This window comes from Entelurus aequoreus, linkage group LG13, assembly GCF_033978785.1.
Source record: "Entelurus aequoreus isolate RoL-2023_Sb linkage group LG13, RoL_Eaeq_v1.1, whole genome shotgun sequence".
Classification (NCBI taxonomy): domain Eukaryota; kingdom Metazoa; phylum Chordata; class Actinopteri; order Syngnathiformes; family Syngnathidae; genus Entelurus; species Entelurus aequoreus.
In genome coordinates this window covers 40587534-40600562 of record NC_084743.1, presented here as the reverse complement: position 1 = coordinate 40600562, position 13029 = coordinate 40587534, and the positions used below count along the sequence as shown (strand labels likewise).

At 40.9% G+C, this 13029-nt stretch overlaps 1 protein-coding gene across 2 annotated transcripts in view; it reads left to right on the top strand.

Annotated features, from left to right (window-relative positions):
• The window catches only part of LOC133663399 (porphobilinogen deaminase-like), a 29541-nt gene that overhangs the window by 12743 nt on the left and 3769 nt on the right, over window positions 1-13029 (top strand). For both annotated transcript variants that reach the window (XM_062067841.1, XM_062067840.1), the window contains 5 exons: window positions 730-843; window positions 926-964; window positions 1033-1152; window positions 1233-1286; window positions 6372-6458. In XM_062067841.1, the coding sequence (XP_061923825.1) occupies window positions 730-843; window positions 926-964; window positions 1033-1152; window positions 1233-1286; window positions 6372-6458 (414 nt within the window). The remainder of the gene's footprint in view (window positions 1-729; window positions 844-925; window positions 965-1032; window positions 1153-1232; window positions 1287-6371; window positions 6459-13029) is intronic.

Genomic DNA, 13029 nt, shown 5'->3' with positions numbered 1-13029 from the left:
CGTTGGCCCAATCGATTTGGGTATACGCAATTTGGTACAAGGGCAAACAGACTAGTTTATTTGCAATGTGTGGCCATACGGCAATTGACAGTAGGGCAGTAGGCCATACAAAAACCAGGGCAAACAATTTGCAAAAATGTTATTGAAAACTATAGAAATTAAGTGATTCTTTCTAGAATCACTTAATTTCCAGATACCACTGTAATTTATCTGCGATAGCAAATGTGTCCTACAACAGTGGTCCCCAACCTTTTTGTAACTGCGGACCGGTCAACGCTTGAAAATGTGTCCCACGGACCGGGTGGGAGGGGTGGTAGTTTTATTTATTTATTTTTTTGGTCATAAAAAAATACAATCATGTGTGCTTACGGACTGTATCCCTGCAGACTATATTGATCTATATTGATATATAATGTAGGAACCATAAATATTAGTAACAGAAAGAAACATCCCTTTTGTGTGAATGAGTGTAAATGGGGGAGGGAGGTTTTTTGGGTTGGTGCACTAATTGTAAGTGTATCTTGTGTTTTTTATGTAGATTTAATAAAAAAATAAAAATTTGTTTTAATTTCTTGTGGTACCAATCGATCCACACCGCGGCCCGGTGGTTGGGGACCACTGTCCTACAACACATTTGAATCAAATCCATATTATATTGTGCACCTGTGTCTGATGATGTTGTTGATCATTGGTGTTTGGGAGGTGTTCTTCCTGAGTGCTCATTTCCAGCGTGGAAACTTAAACACAAGGTTAAAAAAGCTGGATGAGAAAGACGACTTTGCCGCCATCATTCTTGCTGCTGCAGGGCTCAGGAGGATGGGTTGGGAGAACCGGATCAGCCAGGTTTAATTATTTTTCAATAACACTAAGTCTTCTCCGCCTGCTAAGCTGACCGGTTATCTTACAGTGTGTCTGTCCTTGCTAGATACTGGAGCCCAAAGACTGCATGTATGCTGTTGGACAGGTAGGAGCAGGTTGCAGTATTTATCAATTATGTGCGTGTGTTAAAATCATAAACGTATGTGACGTTAGGGCGCTCTGGCAGTGGAGGTTCGAGCGAGGGATACTGACATCCTGGAGATGCTGTCTGTGCTAAATGACGGTGACACTGTGTTACGCTGCATAGCTGAGAGAGCTTTTCTAAGGCACCTGGTACACACCTCCATCATGTTAATTATAGACATGTATGGGTACTGACATCGCTGTATGTTCACTGTAAGTGTCCTTTGTAGGAGGGGGGCTGCAGCGTTCCTGTGGCCGTGCATACAGAGGTGAAAGACTCTCAGGTGAGAACAGTTAGGACACTTAGTGCTGTTTTGTTTGTAAAATTAAACAAAAATAATAGATTCAAATGCAAACATTTAACATTTGACAGTTTTGTTACAAAGACTGCAAACTATGTCGTCTAAAATTTTGATGGAAGGTTAATGCAATGGCCCCCGGGTACAAAGCAAGTTTCATAAAGGCATGATTGGATTAGTTTAGTACGGAGGAACAGTTTACAATGTAACACTATTGGTATTTTTTTTTTCACAAGCGACTCATTCAGGTCTTATCTCCTACACCCAGCACTGTCGTCAAGTGCTCCAAAAACACAAAGAGCACATTTCCGGCTTTCACAATAAAATCGCTGTATGTTACATCTATCTGACTACACTAACAAAATATGGGTTTGAGAAAAATGTGCCTACCGTATTTTTCGGATTATAAATCGCAGTTTTTTTCATAGTTTGGCCGTGGGTGCGACATATACTCCGGAGCGATTTATGTGTGAAATTATTAACACATTACCGTAAAATATCAAATAATATTATTTATCTAATTCACGGAAGAGACAAAGCAAATGTCAGCAATCGTCATACACACGTCAGCAATCGTCACACACACGTTAACCAATAAGAATTCGGCGGGGGAGGGTCATGGTAGAAGTGCATTGTGGGTCATGGGATGCTAACTGCTATATGCTTTATGCTACTGCCGTAGCTATTAAAATGGATCATATCAACATTGGCGGTAACTTATTAAAAACTGAGAAGGGCTGAACAAAAATGGCACCGAAAAGGAAATCATATACCGGTACTACAGATTACAAGCTGGACGTAGTGAAATATGCAGCAGAAAACGGCGATCGAGCAGCAGAAAGAAAGGACGCTACAGCGCATACGAGGAGCGACAACGAGGAAGAAGATTTCATCGGATTTAGTGATCAGGAGTGACAGATTGTTTGGTAAACGTATAGCATGTTCTATATGTTATAGTTATTTGAACGACTCTTACCATAATATGTTACGTTAACATACCAGGCACGTTCTCAGTTGGTTATTTATGCGTCATATAACGTACACTTATTCAGTCTGTTGTTCACTATTCTTTATTTATTTTAAATTGCCTTTCAAATGTCTATTCTTGGTGTTGGATTTTATCAAAAAAATTTCCCCCAAAAATGCGACTTATACTCGAGTGCGACGTATATATGTTTTTTTCCTTCTTTTTATGCATTTTCGGCCGGTGCGACGTGTACTCCGGAGCGACTTATAATCCGAAAAATACGGTACATATTTGCTGTTATGTTTCACTTGAAGAAATAATAATTTATGTAATTATGGAATATTGCATACAAACACACTTTCACATTAATTTTTTATTTCAAAATTGCACTTTGAGACTTGAGACAGTTAATTTAAACTGTCCAATTTTCAAGTCTGCACCTAAAACCGGTTATTCAAGCTGAACAGAAACCAAGTACATTGTATTTTGTAAGAGAGTTGAGACATTGTTCTACGCATGGCGTAGTGGGTAGAGCGGCCTTGCCAGAAACCTGAGGGTTGCAGGTTCGCTCCCCGCCTCTTACCATCCAAAAATCGCTGCCGTTGTGTCCTTGGGCAGGACACTTCACCCTTGCCCCCGGTGCCGCTCACACCGGAGAATGAATGATGAATGAATGAGTTGTAAAAATGAATGATGGGTTCTCACTTCTCTGTGAAGCGCGTTGAGTGTCTAGAAAAGCGCTATATAAATCTAATCCATTTATTATTAAAATGTATGTTTATTATTTTAGTTTCAAAATCTACAACAACATTGTAGCAAATCAGATCTGAAGCCAAAAAATTCATGTTGGATCAGAGACCAAAAAGGCTGATCGGTACTTCCAAACTTTTTTATAGAGAATAATGATATATTTATAAAATTTTCACATATAGGAAAATGAAAATGCGTAAAAATGACAGATGAATGAACAGTTAACGTCACTTTATCCTTTTCATTAAAGACTCTTGACGGTAATGAGCAGGAAGGAAAGAGGGGACGGGGGAGAGCCCCACAAATGCCACCCATACTTTGCTACGACATCTGGTTTCTCTATCAGGGGCTGGCACTCGTGTTATATCCACCAACGTGCAAACAACAACAACAACTATGTGCTCACACAACTTCGTTTACATCAACTGATGCAATACACACAGGCGCCAGACAGCTTTGTCTCTATAAACTACGGAGGACAGTGTCTAAATGCCATATAATTCTTGATTGTTTGGCTTATCATCGGGGTGTGGTGCCTTCAGTGGCACTCTGGAAACAGACTTGCATGCTCTTGTTGATTTTGATTGGCCTATTACTGTATGCTACAACTTTATTTGGCTCTATGATGGCTTATATTGCAGCCATATTTAGTGAATAAAGCAGAGATTGAGTCACTAATGTGTGTAATCCTACTAAAAGGAAGACCGTGTATGAAAACCAAGACATATTTTTGCAGAAAATTTTCCCCTAGAACCAAATCATACAAAAACTAGGGAATATGTAAACTAATAAATCACTGTATATATCGAGACCTCTTCATGGGCCCTGAGGTCCTCAGGGCTGCGGAGAACGTTCATGTTTTTGATTTGGCTTTTTCCTAATAATAATAATGTATTCGATTTTTAATAGCGCTTTTCTATCAACTAGATACTCAAAGCGCTCACATTCACACACGGGGGTGCTAAGCTACATTTGTAGCCACAGCTGCCCTGGGGTACACTGATGGAAGCGTGGCTGGCAATTTGCACCTACAGCCCCTCCAACCACCATCATTCACTGCACTGGGGGCAAGGGTGAAGTGTCTTGCCTAAGGACACAACAGCAATGGATGGCAAGAGGCGGGAAGCGAACCTGGAACCCTCAAGTTTCTGGCTTGGCCGCTCTTCTGGCACGGCTGCTCTACCCACCACGCCGTCCTAATATTAATTTTTTTTATTGAATTAGGCTCCAGTACACCCCGCGACCACTAGCGGGACAAGAGGGAGAAAATGGATGGATGGATGGAATTAATTTGTACTTTACTTTTTATCTTATTACTTATGCAAGATTTTATTTAGTTCTATTTATTTATTATATATTTACTGTTTATTCATTTTATTTTTTTAAACCTTTTTTTTCAAATGTTCATGTTTTACTTGTATTTTATCATTACTCATGGTTCTAACTTTTACAGGTTTTATTATTTTTATTTTCCAGCGTTCCTCAGAGGGAGCCATCTGCATCAGAGGTTATGGGCCGTGCTGTGGGGGTGCTTTGTGTCAGCGTCCTGGTGCAGATGGCTCCTGTGATAGTGTTTACTCACATGTCTCTGTACTCAGCCATGCATTCATTTGTTCGTATAGTTGCATATGTGTGTGTTTGTGTTTGGTATTTGTCTGTGCATATGTAATAATGGGGAATCTGGGTCATCGGGGCATTGTTTTAAGTTTGTAAAGCACTTTGTGTTGCATTTCTTGTAGCTTTTTACAAAACCCAAAACCAGTGAAGTTGGCACGTTGTGTAAATCGTAAATAAAAACAGAATACAATGATTTGCAAATCCTTTTCAACCTTTTCAAAATTGAATACACTGCAAAGACAAGATATTTAATGTTCGAACTGAGAAATTAAATTTTTTTGCAAATAATCATTAACTTAGAAGTAATGGCAGCAACACATTGCAAAAAAGTTGGCACAGGGGCATTTTTACCACTGTGTTACATCACCTTTCCTTTTAACAACACTCAGTAAACGTTTGGGAACTGAGACCAATTTTTGAAGCTTTTCAGGTGGAAGTATTTTTCATTCTCGCTTGATGTACAGCTTAAGTTCAACAGTCCGGGGTCTCCGTTGTCATATTTTACGCTTCATAATGCGCCACACATTTTCAATGGGAGACAGGTCTAGACTACAGGCAGGCCTGTCTAGTACCCGCACTCTTTTACTACGAAGCCACGCTGTTGTAACGTGCAGAATGTGGCTTGGCATTGTCTTGCTGAAATAATCAGGAGTGTCCATGAAACAGATCTGCTTAGATGGCAACATATTTTGCTCCAAAACCTGTATGTATCTGTCAGCATTATTGGTGCTCCCCATCACAGATGCTGGCTTTTCAACTTTGCGCCTATAACAGTCCGGATAGTTCTTTTCCTCTGGTCCGGAGGACACGACGTCCAGTTTCCAAAAACAGTTTCCAAAAACAATCTAAGATGCATCAGTCCATTTTAGATGGACTGATGCATCTTAGATTGTTGATGTTGATAAATGGCTTTCGCTTTGCATAGTAGAGTTTTAACTTGCACTTACAGATGTAGCAACAAACTGTAGTTACTGACAGTGGGTTTCTGAAGTTTTCCTGTGCCCATGTGGTGATTGATAACCATTTATTTTTGATGCGGTACCGCCTGAGGGATCGAAGGTCACTGAACCTTTTGATGATATTACGGACCGTAGATGGTGAAATCCTTAAATTCCTTGCCATAGCTCGTTGAGAAATGTTGTTCTTAAACTGTTCGACAATTTGCTCACGCATTTATTCTCAAAGTGGTGACCCTCGCCACATCCTTGTTTGTGAATGACTGAGAATTTCATGGAAGCTGCTTTTATACCTAATCATGGCACCCACTTGTTCCCAATTAGCCTGTTCACCTGTGGGATGTACCAAATAAGTGCTTGATGAGCAGTCCTCAACGTTCTCAGTCTTTTTTGCCACTTGTGCCAGCTTTTTTGAAACATGTTGCAGGCATCAAATTCCAAATGAGCTAATATTTGCAAAAAATTTAGTTTCTCAGTTCGAACGAAGTATCTTGTCTTTGCAGTGTATTGAATGTAGGTTGAAAAGGATTTGCAAATCATTGTATTCTGTTTTTATTTACCATTTGCACAACATGTCAACTTCACTGGTTTTGGGTTTTGTAAACAAAGTTTGATTGATTGATTGATTGACAAAGAAAAAGATGCCATGGGAGATTATGCAGTGGTCAAAAACCAGGTAGTCATGAAGCTGTCTGGCTGGATAAACCCAGCAGAAACCTCTTTAGTTGACTCCCTATTTGAGAATATGTGAATTGATTGTTTGTTCTCGTACATCCACAGCTCTACTTGACAGGTGGTGTGTATAGTCTGGATGGATCTGAGAGTCTAAAGGACACCATGCAGACATGCATCCCTGCTACTGCTAAGGTAATGTGGATTATACATCAGGGGTGTCCAAACGGTCCATACTAGGTGTCGTACGCTTGGCATAGTTAGATATTGGTAATTTTAGCATATTACTGTTAGTAAAAGCTCAGTGGGTAGAGCGGCCGTACCAGCTGCCTGAGGGTTCCTGGTTCGATCCCCAGCTTCTGCCATCATTGTCACGTCAGTTGTGTCCTTGGGCAAGACACTTCACCCTTGCTCCTGATGGGTCATGGTTAGAGCCATGCATGGCAGCTCCTGCCGTTAGTGTGTGAATGTGTGTATGAATGGGTGAATGTGGAAATAGTGTCGAAGCGCTTTGAGTACCTTGAAGGTAGAAAAGCGCTATACAAGTATTACCTACTTACCATTTAAAGACAGTACAATGTAGATACACTGCTGAACAAAGGTTTTGGACTACTAAGCAATGGCAGATTGTAGGTTATAAGGAGAGCATCAAAATACAAAAATAATAAAGGGGAGATGAAAATGGACAGTCTGAATGTATTTAAGTTTAAACTCAAATAGGCTTTTCATCACCTGATAAAACGTTTAAATTGACAGTCCAAATCTGCTGTCAGACATTTACTATGTCATGACCTGCTGATGGCAAAGGCTTTAAATGTGTTAAGATTGTTCAACTGCATGTTCAGTGTGACATTGCTGCCGAGGTTGGATGCAGTAAGAAAGTGGTTTAACACTTCTAAAAGATGCTGATGATTTAAAAAAAGCACTAAGTAGGAGGATCTAAAGGGCTTGTTTTCTACAGTTGGAAGTGGAATTATTTTAGGCTGAAATGTAAACATTTCTACTGTTTGAGATCACAGCCCATTGGTCTTTTTCGTAGTTTGTGAGGTAAACATTGATTAAAGAGGTGTGCTGCCTCCCGACATCGTGTCACTTTTTATAGTTGGAGGACTCTGATAGCTTGAGTGCAGTCATGTGACTGCTCTGCTTCGTTTGATTGGGTGAAATGGAGTCAAACGGAACTAGTGCTTACGTTGGATGGGGGAAACAGAGTCATGTGACAGCACTGGCTTTCACGTTTCTCTGACAAACCAAAACAATACGTCTTTGCAAGCTGTAATCAATAGATAAAAATAAATATAGCGATTGGCGTAAAAGTAGCGTTTCTTCTTCACAAAAATATTCAAGTGAAAGTGAAACTATGGTTATTAATACTACACCGACAAACCCGTTTAATCCAAATAGTTACTGTAACAGCGTAAATGTAGCACGTAACTACTCACCTGTGGAAGTGACACAATGCATGTTCCAAGTAAAGACAAACTCAAACATTGCAACTCGCAGAAGTCCATCCCGTTTGTCAACCTACTCATCAAATCACGATGCATCGTGTCGTTCTTAATAAAACATACTCTCTAAGCTGATCCTGACATGCTTGGCCGACCGTTTTTGTTTACATAACATTTGAGACCCAAAGGGGTAATTCCTGTGAAAAAAGGATCTGTTTGTGTCTGTTGTCTTACAGTGCATACAGAAAGTACTTACAACAAAACAAAACATTTTCATATGGTTATTACGGGGTATTGTGTGTAGAATTTTGAGGACAAAAATGAATTTATTCCATTTTGGAATAAGACTAACATAACAGAAATGTGAAAAAAGTGAAGCGCTGTGAATGTCTGTCTATGTATGTCACATCATCTTCATCATTATTGCTAAGCAGCATGAAACAATAGCAACATACGTACTATCTAGTTACACAGCTTTAAAACATGCACGCAGTGACTAGGGCAGGGGTGGGCAATTAATTTTCACCGGGGGCCGCATAAGCAACCCGAGCACTGCTGGAGGGCCACACGACAATATTTCAATTAAATTTTGCTCAATATTATTTTTGATATACCATAAGATAAATAATAATGATGATAATAATTAATAATAATAATAATAATTTCATTTAACCTAACTTAACTTTATACAAAAGCAGATTGCTTTTTAAGGTCACTTTATCCTGCATTATCCAACATTTTTCCCCATCAGATTTGGACAACCATCTGTTGTTAAAAATAGTTTTTAATCATATCTATTCTATTTTGTTTTTTATATTGGTTTTATATGTAATTGTTTTTTTCTTTTTATTCAGTCATTGGTGGAGCTAAGGATAATATTTGAATATTGTTTGTAATATTGTTGTGCAGCACTTTGGAAACATTTTGTTGTTTAAATGTGCTATATAAATAAAGTGGATTGGATTGTCACACCTGCCAGCTTGTCCCAACACGCATTTACCTCTGTGAACAAGTCATTACCTGTGGTTGTCTCTTTAATTGACTGCATCAGAGCTCTCATCCAAAGTTAGCGAAAAACAGTCCTGTCTCCGGGCATTATCAGCGCAACAAAGTCCAATAAGCACTCCTTAATAAACTCTCCGTCAGAAAACGCCTTACTTTTTCTGGCGCTTTTGTGAGAAATGACGAAACTTGTCCTGACGGCTGCATCTCTGGGGGTGTGAAATATGGCACAAAGTCCTTGTTGGGTTTGCAGTTTTACCATCAACGCATCAGCCTCCCTTGCGCACGCTTCATCAGACACATTCCGCTATTTTCCCTCGTGTTTCTTCGTGTAGTGGCGATTAAAATGATATTTAAACACAGCAACCTGTGTACCACACATTAAGCACACGGCTTTACCATTAATTTATGTAAAGAAATACTTGGCAGTCCATCTCTTGTTGGAAACACGCCATTCCTCATCAACTTTTCTTTTTTTAGCGTCTCATCACTTGTCTCTATGCACCTTCCCTCACAGGTTCCCTCCGGACATACGGCATAAATAACACATTTCAAAATAAAAGCAGCACAGTTGTATTGCGCGCACGACATAGATGTTTTTTAAACTTTATTTTGTAATTTGTAATTGCGCCGTTCAATTCACTCACAATCGCACACGCGCATACGTCCACACGGAAGTAATACAAATAACGCTTTTCAAAACAAAAGCAGCACTGTTGTATTGCACACTCGACATAGATACTTTTTTAAATTTATTTTGTAATTTATGATTGGCCTCACGCGGGCCGGACAGGGATGCGCAAAGGGCCGGATGCGGCCCGCGGGCCGTACAATGCCCAGGTCTGGACTAGGGCCTGGACTATACTCTCGCTTCACGTAGCTTGGTTCGTTTATAGCCATTCACTGACACAAACTAAGCGACACGAGAGTATATTCAATCAATCAATCAATCAATGTTTATTTATATAGCCCTAAATCACAAGTGTCTCAAAGGGCTGCAAAAGCCACAACGACATCTGCGGTACAGAGCCCACATAAGGACAAGGAAAAACTCACAACCCCAATGGGACGTCAATGTGAATGACTATGAGAAACCTTGGAGAGGACCCCACGCCCCCTCTAGGGGAGACCGGATGCAATGGACGTCGAGTGGGTCTGACATAATATTGTGAAAGTCCAGTCCATAGTAGATCTAACATAATAGTGAGAGTCCAGTCCATAGTGGATCTAACATAATAGTGAGAGTCCAGTCCATAGTGGGGCCAGCAGGTGACCATCTCGAGCGGACACGGGTCAGCAGCGCAGAGATGTCCCCAACCGATGCACAGGCGAGCGGTCCACCCCAGGTCCTGACTCTGGACAGCCAGCACTTCATCCATGGCCACCGGACCTGTGTCCCCCCCCTCCACAAGGAAGAGGGGGGCAGAGGAGATAAGAAAAGAAACGGCAGATCAACTGGTCTAAAAAGGGGGTCTATTTAAAGGCTAGAGTATACAAATGAGTTTTAAGATGGGACTTAAATGCTTCTACTGAGGTAGCATCTCTAACTGTTACCGGGAGGGCATTCCATAGTACTGGAGCCCGAATAGAAAACGCTCTATAGCCCGCAGACTTTTTTTGGGCTCTGGGAATCACTAATAAGCCGGAGTTCTTTGAACGCAGATTTCTTGCCGGGACATATGGTACAATACAATCGGCAAGATAGGATGGAGCTAGACCGTGTAGTATTTTATACGTAAGTAGTAAAACCTTAAAGTCACATCTTAAGTGCACAGGAAGCCAGTGCAGGTGAGCCAGTATAGGCGTAATATGATCAAACTTTCTTGTTCTTGTCAAAAGTCTAGCAGCCGCATTTTGTACCAACTGTAATCTTTTAATGCTAGACATAGGGAGACCCGAAAATAATGCGTTACAGTAATCGAGACGAGACGTAACGAACGCATGAATAATGATCTTAGCGTCGCTAGTGGACAAAATGGAAAGAATTTAGCGATATTACGGAGATGAAAGAAGGCCGTTTTAGTAACACTCTTGATGTGTGACTCAAACGAGAGAGTTTGGTCGAAGATAATACCCAGATTCTTTACAGAGTCACCTTGTGTAATTGTTTGGTTGTCAAATGTTAAGGTGGTTTTATTAAATAGATGTCGGTGTCTAGCAGGACCGATAATCAGCATTTCCGTTTTCTTAGCGTTGAGTTGCAAAAAGTTAGCGGACATCCATTGTTTAATTTCATTAAGACACGCCTCCAGCTGACTACAATCCGGCGTGTTGGTCAGCTTTAGGGGCATGTAGAGTTGGGTGTCATCAGCATAACAGTGAAAGCTAACACCGTATTTGCATATGATGTCACCTAGCGGCAGCATGTACATGCTGAAGAGTGCAGGGCCAAGAACCGAACCCTGGGGAACTCCACACGTTACCTTAACATACCCCGAGGTCACATTGTTATGGGAGATGCACTGCATCCTGTCAGTAAAATAGGAGTTAAACCAAGACAAGGCTAAGTCTGACATACCAATACGTGTTTTGATACGCTCTAGTAAAATATTATGATCGACGGTATCGAAAGCAGCGCTAAGATCAAGATGCAGCAACATAGATGATGCATCGGAATCCATCGTTAGCAATAGATCATTAGTCATTTTTGCGAGGGCTGTCTCCGTAGAGTGGTTTGCCCTGAAACCGGCAGAGATTGTTAGATGCTAAGTGTTCATTTAGCTGTTGTGCAACAATTTTTTCGAGGATTTTCGAAATAAACGGAAGGTAAGACCGGCCGGCCGGTAGTTTACCATGAGGTCAGGATCGAGGTTAGGTCTTTTGAGCAGAGGATGTATAACCGCTTTTTTGAATACTAGGGGAACAGTGCCAGAGGAAAGTGATAAGTTTATAATATTTAGCACTGATGGTCCTAATATTACAAACAGTTCCTTGATAAGTTTCCCAGGAAGTGGGTCAAGTAAACATGTTGTTTGTTTTATCCCATTTACACGCCGTAGTAGTTCCTCTAATGTTATTTCATCAAAAAGAGAGAGACTATTTTGGATGGCAATATCTGTCGTATATACAGTCGTATCTGTGTTAATAAAACCCAGTTGTAGCTGGGACGCGTTGTCTTTAATCTCCTTTCTAATTAGTTAAATTTTCTTATTAAAGAAATTCATAGTCATCTGCCGAGTGGGTGGAGCTACTGGGAGGAGTCCCTTGTTGGGTTAGCGATGCTACTATACTGAGCAAATATTTAGGATCGTTTTTGTTGAGGTGGATGAGATTTGAGTAGTATTTAGCTTTAGCTAAGGTAAGCATGCGTTTATAAATGATTAAACTGTCACTCCATGCTTGATGGAAAACCTCAAGTTTAGTGGCGCACCATTTGCGTTCCAGCTTTCTACATGATAATTTAAGTGCTCTAGTTTCTTCTGTAAAGCATGGGGTAAGGCTTTAGGGACCCTTTTTAGCTTTAGCGTTGCTATACTATCAATGGTTTCACGCAGGGCGTCGTTAAAGTTGTTAGTGAGGTTAGGGGGCGGCGTGGCGAAGTTGGTAGAGTGGCCGTGCCAGCAATCGGAGGGTTGCTGGTTACTGGGGTTCAATCCCCACCTTCTACCATCCTAGTGACGTCCGTTGTGTCCTTGGGCAAGACACTTCACCCTTGCTCCTGATGGCTGGTGGTTAGCGCCTTGCATGGCAGCTGCCGCCATCAGTGTGTGAATGTGTGTGTGAATGGGTGAATGTGGAAATACTGTCAAAGCGCTTTGAGTACCTTGAAGGTAGAAAACCGCTATACAAGTATAACCCATTTATCATTTATCATTTATCAATGGAGCCCACATAATTTGGGAATGGTGCCATTACCGAAGGCAGCAGGCCAGCAAGAGTCATCGTTGTGAAAGCATTAATGTTGCGGCTGCTAAAGATTATTGATTATTATTAGCTTGTTGACAATGAGTCAGAACTTAGAATTTTAGCACTAGATCTATCGTATTACCGTTGCGATGCGTGGGTTAATTTATTATTTGTGTAAGACCACAGCTATCAATTATAGTCTGGAGCGCCACACGCGGAGGGCCTGATGGGGTATTCATATGGATATTAAAGTCCCCCATTATAATTATATTGTTGGCGTGCGTCACTAGCTCAGCGACCAACTGAGAATTCACTGATAAAAGTCCGAATAGGGCCCAGGGGGGCGGTAGATAACAGCCAGGTGGAGAGGTAGCGTTGCGACAGACCTCATAGTAAGCACCTCAAAGAATTTATATTTATTACTTAGGTTAGGGGTAAGGTTAAGGTTTTCATTGAATATTAGTGCGACC